We start from the raw sequence: 17,500 nt of genomic DNA on the forward strand, positions 1-17,500 counted from the left end.
AAGTTTTGAGAAACATTCGCAACTTAAACGTACGGCAACGTGCTCACGTGCTCGCGCCAATCAAACCGAAAAATTAAAAAAAAAACTTGCCGAAAAAAGAGGAAAAACTAGAAAACATGCCCACAAACATAAGCATTAAAACGCGATCGTCAACCCTTCGAAAAGTGAATACTAATTCATTGACATGCCAACAACTTTTTGAACAACTTTTTGCACACCTTGCTCCGGTTCCGCGTTCGTTCCGTCCGCACCGTGTGCACCCATTTTCCCTATTCGATTTCCCGTGTTTGTACTTTGAACATTTACGGGTGGCGTCCGCTGGATCATATACAGCCCTGTGTTTGCCACCCTTCTCTTGTTGTTGCTGCTCTTTCATATTTGGCAGGATTGGTTTTTGTTTCGTTTGTCGGTGCTGGTGGCCACAACCGGACGGGAACGGTTCGGACCGGTGGAACAAAACGGGCAGGTCAGTTGTGATTAACAAGCTTTCGAAAAGGACCAACGGCTTGATAGATCCGCGTTAGCTCATTGTATCCGGTGTTGGGTTTTCTATGTGTGTGCTAATGTTTCCTAGCTCCCCTTTCTCTCTTTCTGTACTGTTTCTGTGATTTGTGGTAGCTGTTGTCTACTTTTATCGAATTAAATTATTCCAGCAGCTTCTCTACTAACGCACGGCCCAGTATGCTTAATCTTAAACGAACAAACGAACAAACTTAAAATTGTGCGATCGCACGCACGCACGATCGGAAGGCGGTTTAAAATTCAAACAAAAAAAAAAGAAGGGAAGGAAAAGGAAAGGAAGCCCACGGTGGGGCCAGGTGTTCCGTTTGATAAAAATAATATAAAATTAATAAAACTCTAAATCATCACGCTCTGTGTGTTTGTGTGTTTCTACAATTAAAAACAGAAAATGTTATCGCAAATACGGATCAGAAGGGGGGGGGGATGGGGGTTGGTATCATTAAGAGCTAGGTTTGAAGACGTCGCGCGGATCTCTTTTTTTCTCTCTCTCTCTCTCTCTCTCTCTCTCTCACACATTCCGGAATAAATATCAATGTTGGTACAAAGAGTGCTCAATAATAGAAGTTGGTTGTACATCGACCACAGTAGGGCAGTTGGCAGTGACGACGCCGACGACGACGACGGCATCAGAGATCCGGATTCCCGTTGCCAGGAACTGCATCTCCTGTTAGGCCACGACGCAGTGTCGCCCAGGAGTCACCGCCGTCGTCGCCGATGGATGGAAGCAGCACGCGCAATCGACGCGAGACGACTAGCGTTGAGTTGGAATGCCAAGGTGGCCAAACGGAGCGGAGGACGCAGTCTGGCGTGACGCCGCCACCGACGGCACCATCCCTCAGGCACCCGTACAGTCGATCTCGACGATGTCCTTCGGCACATCCACAAACTGATACACCAACCGCTGCCCGTCCACCTTCGCCAGAATGCCACGCTGGTAGTAGTACCGCAGAGCGCGTCCCATCGTCTCGTAGTTCATGTCCGGTTTGTTCTTGTGCATGCCCCACAGCTTCGAGACCGCCTTCGAGTCGACCAGCTTGAACACACCCTTGTCCCGGTTCGTCCACTTGATGAACCGGGGACAGTACTCGCGATCCTGCAGCAGCTTCAACAGGAACTCCCACAGGTACGTGGTTGAACCTTCGCGTGACTTCCGTTTCACGCCCAGCTCCAGTTTCGGTTTTTTCGACTTTTTCAGTTTCCGCGGTGGAAAACCGAGCTCGAGCATGTAGGACAGATCATCGTTGCAGCTCGAGGAGACACTGTGCGGCCCGTGGTGTCCACCGTGCGGACCACCGGGACCACTACCGGGGCCACCAACGGGGCCACCGCCGGCACCACCGCCGCCAAGTCCGAGACCGTTCGCCATGAGGGCGGCACCGGCGGCCGCGGCTGCTGCGGCTGCCGCTGCATGATGCGAGAGATGTTGCTGCTGTCCAGCGCCAAGATGGCCACCACTAGCACCGCCCGATGAATGATGATGAGCAACACCGTTGATTCCGGCACCATTGCCCGCATGATGGCCACCGGTACCGAGGTGTGGATGAGGTGCGCCACCGGGCGCTCCTCCCCCGGGACCACCACGACCACCGAGCGAACCACCATTCGGGACTCCTCCATTCGCTCCGGCACCACCGGATGCGAAGTGGTTGACGGCGGCTGCGGCCGCTGCTGCCGTGTATCCGTTCGCGGCTGCCGCTGCCGCCGAGTTCATCGAATGCAGGTAGTGGTAGTTGTCGGGAACTGCAGAGAAAAAGAAAAAAGAAGGGGAAGAAAGCGAAAAAACATGAGTTTACGAAGGGTTGCTATCAGTCTCGCTAACGAACTAGAGCTACTGTGCGGCTTATAAGAGGGGCCGGCTGTCTATTCCCTACAATCGCCAACGACATATCTAAGGTTTATGTGGCTTAGCGACAGTCCAGACTGGCGTACAGTTGTTCCCCCGGGGGGACGGGTGTGCAAAGTGAGGAATTTCCTGGATTCCATTCCCCATCCCTAGACTTCAAGACCTAGACAAAAGAGTCAAGTACAACCGGATACCGGATCGCTCCCACTTGCACTACTAGAGTGTGTGCTAAGCCGAGGCCAAGTGCGTCTGGTAGTTTTTGGGCAAAATACCACAACGCCCGTCCCTGGGGGGAATATTCCAAGTGCAAGTTCAAGTCCAAGTGACGTCCAGGAGTTCCAGTAATACCAAGTGCGGAAGTGGCGCTCATGTTTGCACAGCGCGCTCCATCGAGAGTGCGCGTATTAGGAGCGAGTGTAAACGTGCAATCGTCAGCCACACTTGACTTGTTACCGCGGTACGGGGACACTACATTGTCGTACGCAACGTGGCCAGTACGTCGGGGGGATTAGTAGAGGTGCCTCTGGAGTGGCCCACCCCCCGGGAAGTTGCATTGTGGCGCGCGCGTCATGTGATGTCCCATCCCCATCCAGCATTGAACATTATACTTTTAATTGATTGGTGAGAGGCTGGCAGTGGATTTTTGGCTGTGCCTTTTGGATGACCGCGTGGATCTTGCTAGTCCAGGCGTTGCGAATCTTTCGCTGCAAGCGAACGTGACGAATGGACCAAATGGAAGGATGTTGGATAATTGCAACGCAGTAGCAGCAGCAGCAGCATCGCAGTGACGACGTCGACCACGATGATGATGAGAAAGAAGAAAACGCTGCAGCAACATCATTTGAAACAAAATATGCTTCGCTGCGGTCTGGTTCATGTCCTAAGCACGAGGAAGTCACTGCAAAGAAGTGAGGAGTTCGCGAGAAGTTGTTGCTACTGAGCTGAGCTGTGACCTTGAAATGAGACCCCTGGTAGGGCGCATGCGAGAGCGAGTGAGACAAGGAAGCTGTACGCGGTGCACTGCACCTGAGAGCATAGCAAAGTGCAGCATAAAGTGCAACATAAAAGAAAGACAGTTAATGCTCTCCGCTCTCTCGGTCTCGCGCGCTGCGTCGAGTTCTCATCTGTCTGTTCGCTTTAGTTCGAGTTTCGTTCCTTCGTCTCTCTAGAACTTCTTTTGCTTCACTTCATGCCCTTACTATGCTCTTCCTGGTGGGCAGACCGACGAGGGGCTACAGTTTACAATTTACGACTTTACAAACGATTTCAACGAACCCAGAGGAAGAGTGCATGCACACGAGCGTACTTCGCGTAGTTCATCTCGAGGAGTCACTATTATTCCTATGCAGCGACGACACCAGAATTGCGTTGCTTGCTGCATTGAATTGAGGAACTAGAGCAAGGCGACAGGTTTCGCATCCGCCTTAAGCGCTCTTCGGCATCGATTTCCATTGATTTCATTCCCAATGCCATGGGCCAAGCGCGACTGGTCAGCTGATTCCATAATATTGCTTTGGCACTAACACTACGCAAAAAAAAAACTTCGTGACGCGGCGGAAGTGAAACCAGCAAGCGAATTGCTGCAATCGGTGGTCCGGCGGTGGGTTCTCCGGTTGCGCTGCACCTCGGTGTGACCGCGGAAAGGAAAAACTAAATCAACGATGGTGCGCCGGTGTAGTGTGGTAGGGTGACCTTCTACCGAGCGATCACCCCACAGTGGAGGGGGGGGGGCAAACGAGCATAAAAATGCGCCATCCCGTAGCACCACCATCATCATCGCCGGTTGCGCTTCTAACCGCGGCCGCAAGCAAGAGCAGCAGTGCAGCGGAAGTGCATCTTCATGGTGAGCTCTCTCGTTCTCTCTCTCTCTCTCTCTCTCTCTCTCTCTTTTGTGTGGAAATCACGAGCCAGAGCTCCAGCTAGAAGCTAGCAAGCTAAAGTCATCCCTTTCTTTAGAGGTTCAGCGCATTGGCTGCAGTCTGACGCCAATTGTTGCGTGTTGCTCGACTCTTTCGTCGTCGTTTTCCCTTCTGTCGGCCACGTCCTCGGTGAGGTCGGTCGATCCGCTGGAGGAAGTATGCTTCTTTGTGGGGTTTTCCCTCCCTTTTTTGTGTTGTATGTAGCGCGTTGTATGCTGCTCGCTACAGCTGTTCATTCGCGAACTGATCCACAGTTGAATCTTCTTTCATCGCGACTCTTTTGGATTGGACGGCTCACGTGTTGGTGTTTGGCTCTCGCTTTCGATTGGAAGAGTCCCACACGTGCGTGTGCGAGATGCAGATTCGTGCAGCGAGAAGCACGCGCTTTCAATTTCACGGCACGTTCTTCAATTGACCTTCGATATCCTTTCGTTTTCCAGCGTCCGCAGTCCTTTTGATCCTGCTTCCTGCTGCCCGGTTCTTCTTTAGGTGCCACTACGTTACATAAATATCGCGCAGAATGTCACCGCCACTACATAAAGTGACGATCATCAACCTCGCCAAAGGGGTGGAGTGCATTTGCATACCCATCCCCCCGATTGCTGTCTCGTTCTTTTAACAGAGCGGTGCTGTTGGGCGAGAGTGCGCTTCAGCGTTTGCGCTAATTTATTGAAAAGATGCTCGCCTTCGCCTTCGCCGACAAGTGCGCTTCCCACCAACCCCCCTAGATGGGTGACGAAAGCGATGCAATGGCCGCGTAACGCGCATGCCACCCAAACGCGTTCGCGTTGGTCATCGACACATTGTCTTTGGTTGCACCGGTTGAAGGTCACATCACGGGTGGGCGTGATGTTGACGTTAGGCAACCGGAAATGGAGCAAAATGGAGTAGCTACCGGTGGACCTGGCCGGCGCACGGACGCGTATTACCGAACGCGAATGGACCGAATGGTGGCCATTGCGCCATCCGATCGATTTCCATCGTTTCCTTCCTTTCGTTTCGTTTCGTTTTGTTGTTGAGCTGCTTCTGTTTTTGTGTGTTTTGTGCGGCTCCGTGTGTGTCCGTGTTGACATTGAATTATCTAATCAAATTAGAAGTGGTCCGGAAGTGCGAAGCACCGGCTAGTGGCCACCGGTAGCACACAGGAGTGTGGCTTCGCAATGCCGCCCTCGAGGGCAGGACGCCAAACGAAAGCGTGATCCCTCTGGATCCCAATTTGCGGTGCAGGAAGTGCGTTACAAAGTACGCTCCTAAAAGTCTACGTCACACTTTGAGAAGCAAAAGGGGAAAGCAAGAATCAGAGAGGAGAATTGCAGGAAACGCAGAAATGCTAAATGGCCACCCCGACACAGACTACGTCCTGTTCCGAGCGCGACCGGAAAACCGTGAAACACGTCGTCGAACGACAGCCGAAAGCAAACAAACCACCGCACCGCACTGCTGCGTCTGGTTGAGGCGGAAATCAGGTTTCGAGTGCATCGCCGACACACCCGTTCCTTCCATTCCTGTCACTTCCTCAGTGCGCCTAACATTTGCATGTCGTTGCCACGTTGGCGGGAAGGCATTAACGCGATCGATGACGACGAGGAGGAAGAGGCGATGGGAATTCGATTTTATTTGTCGAGCAAATCGTCTCGACGTGATCGACGTGGTCGATGATCCACCGATGGTGCGTCCGAATGCTCCAAAAGCAGACACTGCACCGGACACGACGCGAGAACCGGAAGAGTTTAATAATGTTTGTCCGCGACACACCGACTGGAGGAAACAGCCGTTAAATGGCCACCGCCGCTCCCTCACTCATGGGGCCAATGAGATGTCGTTGCCGTTGCCGTGGTGGCGAGAACGAATTAATTGGCGAAACCGAAAATGAAGCCCCGGCACCGGCTCCGCAAGCGACCAAATTCGTTTTTTACGGAATCGCTGAATGGCGCGTATGGTGATCATGGTAGACGATTGCTGTCAACTGATGTTGATGGCGATCATGATGATGGCGATGATGGTGCGGATGGCCAATTATCACAATCACACGAGGACGAGGACGAGTCGGTGTATCGTTGGTCTTGGCTTCCGTGTTTACGGCTTGGTCGCCAAAAAGCCGTGAGTGTGGAGAGTGTTTCTGCGTTGAGTTTGAGGGCTGCTTTTTTGTGGTTACTCATGGTCCAAGGGGCTGATTTGGTTCAATTTGGCGTCAGCTCAGTTACTCGCGTTGGCGTTTCCGCCCGGCCCAGTACAATTGCCGCGCGTATCATCCATCTTATACCGGCATCAGACCTCGCATATACCAGAATCAGGCACCTAGTGACACCGGAGGCAATTAGCATTGACTATTTGCGACCCATTCGCGGATGCACCCAGAATATGCAATCGAGCGCCATCGTGTATGCGCCACCACGGACACTACGGCGGCCATAGACCATGGGAGAAGAAGGAGAAGAAGAAGAAGAGAGAGTGCCAACGAGTTTGCAGCTCGCTGACGGACCGGAACTGCCCTCAGCCTTTCAATCGAATACCGTCCCATCTCACACCTCACGGGACTTGGTCAGGAATAGAGAACGGATCCTTCCCGGAAGTGAGCACTCTGTGTCATATACCCACCTATTATCCCCTTTTAGCATTCAGGCACTCAGGGCTAAACAGGGATAAACGGTAGAAATCGAGAGTCTCGCGGGACCCAAGATCGGGTGCAAGATCTTATCGGAAATGCAAAACATTCCTTCAAAAATGCAAATTATGCCTGGCGCGCGGCCGTATGTCCCTTGTGGAATGCCCAATACACGTTACGGTTGACAAGTGTTCTGTGTGTGCAAGAGGCACTTTTGTGGCTGCCATGTGCAGAATGTGCCTCGACACCTCGCCGTCGTCGCCGTTGCCATCGTCGTGTGCAGAGGATATTATGACATCAACCAACACCCCGGGGGGCTCCGGAAGTACGGAAAGGGAAACAGAACTCGCAGTAGAGGGGGTTATAGAAAGGGGAAAGAAAGAGAAGAGGTTGGTAGTTGCATGATCATTTGCATCAGACCTCCGGTGGCGGTATGGAACTGGTTTCGCCCGATCCTCGTTCAGAACCGTGCTGGCTTGTGGAAGATCATCGGCATCTCTCGATGAACGACACGTGGTAGTTTCATCATCGTGTCGGTGCGGTTTCCGGCCTTAAAAGCCTTAACCACCCTCGGCTTATGCAGTGAAGAGCTTTACTTTACTCCAAGGCGCTTTCAAAGCCGCTTCCAGTCTGCCACCAGAACGCGCGTTCTTCTCCATTACCTCGAGGATTGCGTCGTCGTCGTCGTCGTCGTCGTCATCGTGCGGTGCGCCAACCGTCGTGTTTGGTTCGGTTCCACCTGTTTACACCCCCTCCCACCCCCTGGTAAGCGCCAGTGCCGCGTGCACGCGTGGTACACACGCCTTCTAGTTACTTCCACGTACCACCTTCGTCACCGCCGTGGCAGAAGAAGAAGAAAAAGCAGCTCAAGGTGCTGCTTCGTCGGTTGGACGGTTGGTCGGTTGGTCGAAAAACAGGCAAAGAACTGACCTTCAGCAAAAACCGCTGCCACACCACACTTGCATACATTCCGCCGTGCGTGCGTGCGTGCGAGTGGTTTTGCTGCATGTTCTGCATGTTGTGCGAAGCGAAGCGGAAGTGCTACCGCTTTCCACCGGTGCCGTTACAGTGGTGGGCCTTTCTCTCGGCTTTCCCGGCCACCCCCGGGCATTAGGCGGCCTGCGTTTTGGGACAGGAACTTGCTGGCGTCACCTTCCACTTTCTTCGGAAGCCAGCGGGAGCTGTTTGCTTTTCCTCAGAACACAGACACGTCGTCGTCAGGTGTCGATGCAGAAGTTTGATAAAAAAAAGAAGAATAAAAATAAAATGGATGGCCAAGGTATGTCCCTTCCTCTAGCGGGGGGACAGTACGCCTGTACAAACGAAGGAACTAACGAACGGGGGTTGTCAACAAGACATCAGCATCAGCGCAACATCAGCTGTTGCTTCGGTTGATTACATTCTTGTTTCCTCACGGAGTGAACCTCCGATAAAAAAAAAAAAACGGTCTTAGTTCCGGATCTATCAGTGCGAGTCGAGACGAACAGTCTGTTCTGCCGGACTTCGTACAGGTTGCCTTCCAGAACTGGAGGAGGTACTGTCTATGGGAATTGCTTCAACAGCGCTAATGCTGTCCTCTAACCTCGGGTGCTTCACTTTCCTGGAATTGCACACCGGGACAGTGACAAGAGGTTGTCGTGGAGCGCGCTCCCGTGCACACACCACTAGAAACCCCTTATCGCCTCCAAGAACTCAGCGTCTCAGAAACTCTGGCAAGTTTCTGGTGCGTTAGATGACGCTCTCTACACAGCTCTACACAGCGCTCAGCGCTCCTATAGACGTGTGTCGTATGTGCGCTGCTGGTGTTTTACGTGGCAGCCATCAATCCAGAATGTGCAAACAGAATGTTTGCGAAGAGCTTGCCTCGTCCGTCGCGACCAAAATATTCGCACGGAAGTCCACGTCCCTCAAAGAAGAAGAAGAAGAAGGGAAAAACCTGTGGCCCATGATGGCGTGTGGTGAAATACAGCTCGCCGTACGTGAGATATGATTATCGTTGTCCTCCGTCCTTCTCCTAATTAGCAAACACAGCGTCCGACATTGTCGTCCAAATCGTCCCTCAAAAAAAAAAACAAAAAACGCACCATCCAGAAGACAGAAGAACGACCTTCTCTCCGCTTCGAAAGGGGCAATAACGATTTGCTAAAAAACGACACACACGCGTGCTACATTTTGGAGGAACAGATCTGTCATCTTGGGATGTTTCCCCCCCCACCCCCGTTTCGTGACGTCAGAGCTCGGGAGTTGCAGTTTTTTTGAGGGAAGTTCGTGAGAGATGCACGATGGTGATCGCTTTAGATCGCTTACAGGCGCACCGTTTATAGCGCAGATGGGCGTGATGATCGTGAATGCTGTCACGGGATGAGGAGATGATGATGTTGATCATGATTGCGTGACTGCTAATTCGCCTGTCCTGTCCGCGCATAAACCAATGATCACCACCACTCCGTCGGCCTCGTGCCCGTGCCGAGTGATTAATGCTTTGTTTACGAATGCACGATCACCGAGTTCAATGACCGAGCAGAATCATCATCACGATCGTCATCTTTCACGTTCGCAATCTTGTCACCTCTGTCTCTCTGGCGCTGCACCGGCCTCTGCTGAGGGCGTCGTGGTCAAACGTTTCGCTGAAAGATATGACCGCGTCTTCGCTGTCCTGTGTTGAGACAGTGGGAGATGTTTTTCAACTTTTCGAAGGTTCATGGGGTGGTGTGCCTGTGGTTGCTTTCATTTAATTTTTGTTCGTACAATTTTTTTTTAACAAATTTTCTGCAGCGCCACCAAACCGATTGACGACGACAACGTTTTCGCCAAGGTGCAGTAGCAGCAGCAGCAGCAGCGATGCAGATGCCAACCGGCATCGGACGGAGACTAAAAATAGCGTCCGAGAACGGTGGGAAAAGTAGCAAAAAACAAACGGAAAAGAAGAAAAATCGGCGGGCGGAAACAGTGGGAAAATCACCGAAAATTGTTTTGGGATGGCGTGACACAGCGATGTGATCTCTGGATGCGATGCGCTGTGGTAGAAGATCTGCGGCGCACAGGCAGATGCAAATGACGGACTTCCTTTGAGGCAAATTTCATTTTTTTGCAAACCGAGGGGGACGAGAGGTAGTTGACACAGCAGGACACATGTCAAACCCACGGGAACACATCCACATATACAGAGACCGGATGTCACATGCGCGGAATGCAGCCTCATTTCCGTCTTCGCTCCTAGAGAGTTCGTTCTTTTTCCAACTTTTTTGGTTTTTGTGCAACAATCAATCTGATGCCAACCAGCGCCAGCACCAGAGGCCAATGATCGTAAACAGAATCATTACCACACCACAGTAGCAGCAGCTACACGACACAACTTTCTGTCTCGTGGCATTGTGGCGTTTTCTTCCGTGTAGTACACGGCCACAACCGACTGTGTCTACAGACAAACAACGACCCGGGACTGGCGGGGGGGATGATGCAGAAAATTACATCCCCAAATATAACCTCCTCGCTGCCGGGTTTGTTTTTCGTCTTCTTTTCGTTTTTGGGCAGGCAAGTTTGGAGCTCCATAGTGCTGGAATGTGTTCCGTCGCCTTTCTCGCGGTTCTCTGCAAATGCAAATGTTTATCCAGACGCTTTTCATCCCTCCAGACACGCGCGCTGCGCGTTCGCGATTCGTGTTTTCGCGCGGCCGGTAGCTTCTCAACGGCGTGGCGTCCTTGAGACGCACACCTCGTGTTTTTTTTTTTGGAGGCCCCCAACCCCATCTTTCTTGCCACCGCGTTAGAGATTCGATAAGAAATGGCCAGTTGCCAATTGCTTCTACTTTGTGGTTTCTTTCGGGCACAGCACAGCGATCGATGCACCGATAGAGAGACGGCGGACGGTCGCTCGATGCCCGATGACGGTGGCTTTCGCCGCAGAGGCAAGATTGTGCAAAAAAAAGTGCAAGTCAAGAGTTGTTACCAGGCGCCAGATGGTGGAAGACCTGGACCACTTCCTGGTGGTTTTAAAACTGATAGTTTTTTTTCACCAATAAAGACCATTCATTTGGAGTGACATTGGAAGTCTGGTAGATGCCACAGATTGTAATAGAGAGCATACATTATTCGCATATCGATTCGCGACTCTATTTAGCTTCGAGCACCATTTAGCACATTATTTGCGAATGTCTAACCGTCCGTCCATCCATCCAGTCTGGTCTGTCGCGCCAACACCCCAATCAGGAAGTACTTTTTGGAGTACAATGAGCAGCTGATAAGAGCGGCCGCTGGGGTGCGCTGATTGTTTGGCAGTCGTCGTCGCCAGTTTGGACGCACGCCTACTTGGACGCCAAGACATTGCGCTCGCTCGCTATCGCTTATCGCGAAACCGGGGACGGCGGAGGTTCGGGCTCTCTTATCGGCCATATTCGCAATTGGTGACGGTCGGTCGGGATTGGGAAGAAGGCCGAGAAGGTAGCACGAAGGGGGAGAGGTGCATTTAGGTGCAATTGCAGAACGCTCGCTCGCGCGCACCACGAACTGATTAGCGAGCGACCGAGCGTTACGATAATCAAGGCCGCGCAGAGGGCGCAGAAGGGGGATCCAGAGCACCTTCCGCCCGGGGGGCGGTTGTGGTATTTTGGAGGTCAAAGAGTACCCGTCCCGTTGCGTGGTCTACGCCGCGGTGCATCGAACTGTGTGCATCGCGAGGGGCGTGTAATCTAACGGTCGCAGATAAACCTCCTCCAGAGCTTGGTTGGTGGTGGTGGTTTGGGCTTTTTGGGGCCGTGATAAGAAAGGCTAGTTGCGTAAGAAGATCGCGTATCGCGCCGAGAGAGTATTTTCGAGTGCAGATCTACTTACGTTGTACGTTGCGCTGGTTCCAGATGTTGCGCAGCGGTGGCGAGCTGTGGTGGTAGAAGTTGGGCCGCAGGAACGTACCGGACGATTGGAGGTGGGCGGCTGCGGCGGCCTGCTGCTGCAGGTGCTGCTGGGTGGCCGCAACCGCGGCCGCTGCCGCCACCTGCGAGAGAGCTGACGAGGAGCTAAGCGACGAACCGACGGAGGAAGGTGAACCGACGCCATGTTGCTGTTGCTGCTGCTGGGCGTGTTGCTGCGGAAGTTGCTGCTGTTGTTGATGCTGTGGTGGTTGTTGATGTTGCTGTTGCTGGTGATGTTGCTGTTGCGGATGTTGCTGATGTTGCTGCTGGTGATGCTGTTGCTGCTGCTGCTGCTGCTGTTGGGGATGCTGCGGTTGCTGGGATGGGCCGGTGCTGCTGGTCGGAATGCCAAGTCGAGCCTTCAGCTCATCGCTGCACGCCGGCTGCCCGCCGCTGCTGGAACTGTCCACATCCGACACACCGCTATCGGCCGGGCTGGGAGGTAGTGAGCCTTTACCGCGCCAGATTTCGTAGAGTGAGCAGAGCGAGGACGAATGCAAAGAGAGGGAGGAAGAAAGAAAGAAAGAAAGAAACAAAATGAAATTCTTCTCCAGCTGTTGGCTAAGCCTCTCGAGAGCGATGGTATTCGGGTACTAGCGAAGGACCTCCAGAAGACCTTAATCCTCCTACGATGACTGCATCATTCCCTAACCAGCGCGATCGTTACGCTCCAACGATCATCATTCACTCCCTGTGTGCGCCCACCAGCTGCGCGGATCTACCGCGAACAGATCGTGAATCAAAAAAGCTTCTCGCAAAGAACCACAAAGCGCATGGCGGGAAGGCGTCTCATTCGTTTCGCGCGAAAGGATGCGAAGAAAGTTGTTACATTCTATTCTTTTGTTCGCCAAAAAACTTCCCGCTTTGTGCTGCATTTGTGCTGCTTCCGCACACAGTTTCTGTTCCTTGCCTGCAGTGGAGTGCATGATCTTCGATGCGCGCGACGGAAAGGATCGCGCTGTCGTTCGAGAATTGTTCGCCCGAAAAAAAGAAGCCTAAAGAGCCCGCGAAAGGGACCTTAATCCGTGCGGCCGTGGCAGCAAGGAGCATCCGGAACGCAGGGAAAAAAGGGTCCCAGGATCGGACAAGGATCCCAGGACGATCCTTCAACAGCGCGAAGGTGAAAGGGATCGATGCAGGTGAGATATCAAGCTTTATAGCGAATCAATCCCTACGAACTGGTGGAATTAGCGACGATGGAATGAGGATCGTGAAAAAAAGGGATCGTGATCGGGACCGGGAATGCAGGTTGCCAAAAACGCCACGGGAACAATTGCTACCGTAAATTGCTTGTTCGACCCTCACACACCGAGGACGATGACGATGATTCTCACAAGGATCACCGGGCACCGGGATCCTTTTGGTAACAATGAGCACGGTGGTGCGTGGGCTGCTCCCGGTTTCTTGCCTCTGGAAAAACACACCCAGGGAAGCATCCGGGCACAACACACCCCCGAGGTATAATATTGAGCTTCTTGATTCTCAATCGAAGAAAAATCGTTCTGCCTCAAAAGCAAAACTCATTCCCAGCAATCAGCCAGCTAGCGCTCTAGGTCTAGGGGCCAACTCCTTCGCCTGCATTCGGTCTGTGCAAAATCATTGCCGATGACGAACGAAATCTCAATGACATTCGGTCCCTGTGTTCGGGTCACACGGTTACCCTTTCGTCGTCGCTGGCTACCACTTGCAATAATATTTACTTTGCCAATATCCACCGAAAACCTCTTTCCAGCTCCTCGATCAACGTTTGATCGGTAGTTTGCTGATGGAAAGACGAGGCAAAGCGAGGAACAAAAGGATGCGGGAAAAACATGCATACAACCTCTCTCTCCCTCTTCTTTGAGCGCATAATTGTCCCCGAGGCGGGTTCCGTTCCTTTCCGTTTCGTTCCAGTTCCAGCAAAGGACACAAATGTGTTTTCACAATGACCCTTTACTTTCCAGGATGACCTCGATTTGCAATTCCCCGGGTGGAGAGGTGGAGGAGGAAAACGATGGACGGAACCGCAAATCATTAATTATAATTTCATAACGACCGCCACAGCCGAGGCACATTATTCACGAGTTCACCGAGGGCTCTGGGACTGTTGATTCCAAATTTCGAATTCCGAATTCCGGGGCGCGGGTTTTTGTTTTTGGGGGGTGGAATACACCCCACAATACGTACTTGCCAATCGGAGGAACGCTTGATGGTGGGAGGATTGTAGCTTCTCCATCGAGCGCAGATGGAAAATGTTCTCCAGGAAGCCACCGCCACCACCACCACCACCATCGTCGTCCGTCAGAAGCGTAAGGAAGGGTGACGCCAATGCTCCAGCAGCAGCAGCATGGCAGACTGCGGATAACGAACGATGGATAACGAACAGATTGGTTGGTTGCGTTGCGTTGCGCTTGGCATGTTCGTGGTTCATGTGTTGGCATAAACTTTGCAAGAAATGGCCGAGCAGTGCAGCAGAATAGCAAAAAGTAGGTGACAAAAAAGTGGTGACTTTGAAGAGGCTGAGTGTTTAAAAAATGGTGCAAGAGAGGCAGCGAGAAAAAGGTTTCTCAAAAGTAAATCGGTAAAAAATCGGAAGAAAGTGAAACTAGTGCGTGATAAGAAATGTTTAAAAAAGCCGAAGAAGAACAAGAAGAAGAAGAACAAGATATGAAAAAACGATAGTAAAAAGAGCGAGCAAAAAAGGTACACGCGAGAATAGACGCATTAGATTGGGAATGGCGCGCCATTCGGTAGGACCGGATTAATTGATGACGACGCACACACAGGGGCACACTCTGGCTGACTGCCTGACCGACCGACCGAAACACACCTTTCCCGGGAGAGGGGAAAAAAGGGGTCGAGGAGAGGGGGGCTTCACTAACCGGACCTCAATAAACAACTTCCGGTTCCTTCCGGTTCTGCAGCCTGAGCCTTTTGCCCTTCTGGTCATCATCATTGCTGCTCGTTAGCTGCCACCCCGTGGTGCCGCTACAATGTGTGGTACGCAACAGGAAACGGCCGCGCAGCGTGAGGAGAAAGCGGCCTCTTGCACCCCTTTCCCCTTACCAGCGTCTTCTGAGGAGCTTTGAGCTGCTTGAGTTGATTGAGCCGCGTAGCTAATCGCACAACAGTTTGATGGACTCGCGGTGCGGCGATGCTGTGGCGATTGCTGGCGACGAATGGTAGCAGCATCTTCGTTCGCCCCTTTTTCCTGCCACCGCTACTGCTACTCCGGCTCCTGTTGGCCCTTTTTTTCCGGGGTCCGGTTCCTTGTTTACATACTTTGCATTCCCGCGCCGCGAACCCGCGATGCGATGCGATGCGCGCGAGCGAGGAAGAGCGAAAGGAACAGCAGGGAACAGGGGATGTCGTCCTTGAGGTCGACATCAGCCCGTGGTGAGGAGGGGGAACCGGATACCGCGTACACGGGGAACAGGGTCCCGCGAAACGGTCAGTTCCCTTCGGGAGGTTCGGTGTTTTTTTTTTTACTGTTGATCCATTTGATCCGATTCTGTTGTTCTTCTCGCGGCGCAATCGGAAGCGGTCCGCGGGGCCAATAAAACGTTATCATCCGCGGCGCGACCGAGTCCTTTCTCCGGTGGTTATCCCAAGTCCGGGTTGCCTGTTTTTCGTTTTTATAAAGCTAAGACATTGGACCTCCGGACGGTTCGCTGTGACCGAACTGGTGCCGCTGGTATGATTTATTTATTTAAGTAAATGTCCGGTTTGCAGTACCCGGTACGCTACTCTGACGGGGCTCAGTTTTCCGGTTTTTCCTCACTTTTCCGTGCGCTCTAGTTTAATGGAACGGAATAGAGCACCGGACTGGTGTGCGCGCACGCGGTTCTTCGTGGGAATGCCGTACAGCGCGAAAGGAATGACGAAACAGCGACTGACGAGCGGCGGTGATGCTGCCGCTGCTTCTGCCGCTGACACGCGTCTACTGGCCGCGCCACGTAGTGTCAAATGTGTCATCGTAATTTATTGCTTTTCGCTTGATTTGGTCACGTTCTTCTCGAGGAACGCGTCGCGTCGTGTCGCCCATCGTCACGATGACCAAGAGCGAACCAAGGGTCCGTCCGTCTTTCCAAGGACAATAGCCGGAGCAGCAGTAGCACAAGACGATGGTTCTCCGCCCCAAAAAGGGAAATGGATCACACTCGGCGCTCGGCTCAGGGAGCTTCTCCGTTAGTGTCATCCGTGTCGCCGGCGCTGAAGGTCCCTGGTATGCCGGTAATTGATTCATCTGTCATTTGACCGCGCGCGTCCGCGGCCTCCTCGCTGCCCAAAACTGCGCTTCGGTTTCCCCCTTGTTTTTTTTTTTTGTTGGGTTTCACGTTTGAGTTCGGTGCTCCTGCGCGGAGGATTCTCTTCTTTCGCGCGCGTGAGGGCAATGAGCCGCACATAATCCCATGCTACTATCCCCTTGCCCCCTATGGTTATATGATCGCGGGGATTTTTGGCCATTTTTTTAACGGAAGAACTCGACCAATTAAAACCAGGAACTACATTCCACTACAGCAGGATCTGCGTGATGTGTAATGAAAACTAGAATCTGATAAAGAATGGATTTGGAAGGAGACTAGAGAAGATCCTGAGAATTTCCTCGATCTATCCCTAAACCAGCAAGACTCGAACACTGACCAGTATCTAATTCTGCGAGATTTGTTGATCCAAATAAATGTCATTCTCGTAACGTGTCCACACTCTTGGCACAAACATCAAACAATTCCAGAACCCAGTTCCCGCCTGTCTTGGCCTCGTCCTGCAAATGGAATCGCCACCAGTGACCAGGATCAGCCGGAGGTCTCCATTTGTGAAATGATTTTCAATTAAAATATTTATACGGCCGGCCCGGAGCATATCAGACCACCCGCCATCGATGCCATCAGACACGAGAAGACAGAAGAGGGTCCGAGAGACCAGGGAAATGACGGATATTACGACATCATCGGATCCGGACCGTCGCCACCGAAAAAGGTGTTTTTTTTTGTCTCTTCTCCAGAGTGGAACCGGTTCCTTCTCCCTTTTTCGAAAGGCGACGGTACATCTTTCATGAATAACTGATTCGCAGGCGCAAGAACGCGCATTCGCAGGACTGCTGGGCGGCACTGGCGGCGGACTATTAAGACGATCCACCCGGTCACCGGTCACCGGTCCCAGATCCTCGGGAGGACAAATAATAAAACAAAGACCTCTGGCGGGAGGGGTGGCCGACTCGGGAAATGGGGCCACAAGCCGGCCGGCCGGCCGGCACGAAGAGACCGGTCGGTCTGTCGGTTGCCAATGGCTGTAACATGATTTCCGGCTACATTGCTCACTCGCTTGCTCTTGCTCTCGCTCGCTCGCTACTCCCCAGGATCCAAGGCCAAGATGGGTTGGGATTTCCACGAAACCAGCGGACACGAGAGGTCGGGAGCTCAACGGGAGGTCGTTGAGTTGGAGTCCGGTGCTGGGTACCGGAAGCAAAACCGGAACAAAGCCCTCCACCGGAACCACTCCACACCTTATGACTCATGCATGAAGCGCGCCGAGAGCTGGCAGACAGCCCCCCGGGTAAGCGAATGGCGGACTGGCTGGAACTTCATCACATCAAAAGGATCCTCCTCATCCTTCGAACTCCTTGTTGGGGAGGCTGGCTTGGTTTTGGTGGAGTTTTTGAGAGACGTTACCGTTATGTAAAACGTTGGACTCTCAAATATTGATCCAAGGCCCCAGGAGCCTGG

General features: G+C 52.6%; 1 protein-coding gene across 1 annotated transcript in view; it reads right to left on the bottom strand.

Annotated features, from left to right (window-relative positions):
- Positions 1 to 17,500, bottom strand: part of LOC126574209 (ecdysone-induced protein 74EF-like) — a 46,916-nt gene that overhangs the window by 2,407 nt on the left and 27,009 nt on the right. Inside the window, exons 3-4 of the mRNA XM_050234263.1 lie at positions 11,719 to 12,246; positions 1 to 2,262 (exon numbers count right to left, since the gene is read on the bottom strand). The exon at positions 1 to 2,262 is cut by the window's left edge and continues 2,407 nt beyond it. Coding sequence (XP_050090220.1) covers positions 1,358 to 2,262; positions 11,719 to 12,246 — 1,433 coding nt within the window. The 3' untranslated portion in view covers positions 1 to 1,357. The remainder of the gene's footprint in view (positions 2,263 to 11,718; positions 12,247 to 17,500) is intronic.

The sequence above is a fragment of the Anopheles aquasalis genome, chromosome 3 (genome assembly GCF_943734665.1).
Source record: "Anopheles aquasalis chromosome 3, idAnoAquaMG_Q_19, whole genome shotgun sequence".
NCBI lineage: Eukaryota > Metazoa > Arthropoda > Insecta > Diptera > Culicidae > Anopheles > Anopheles aquasalis.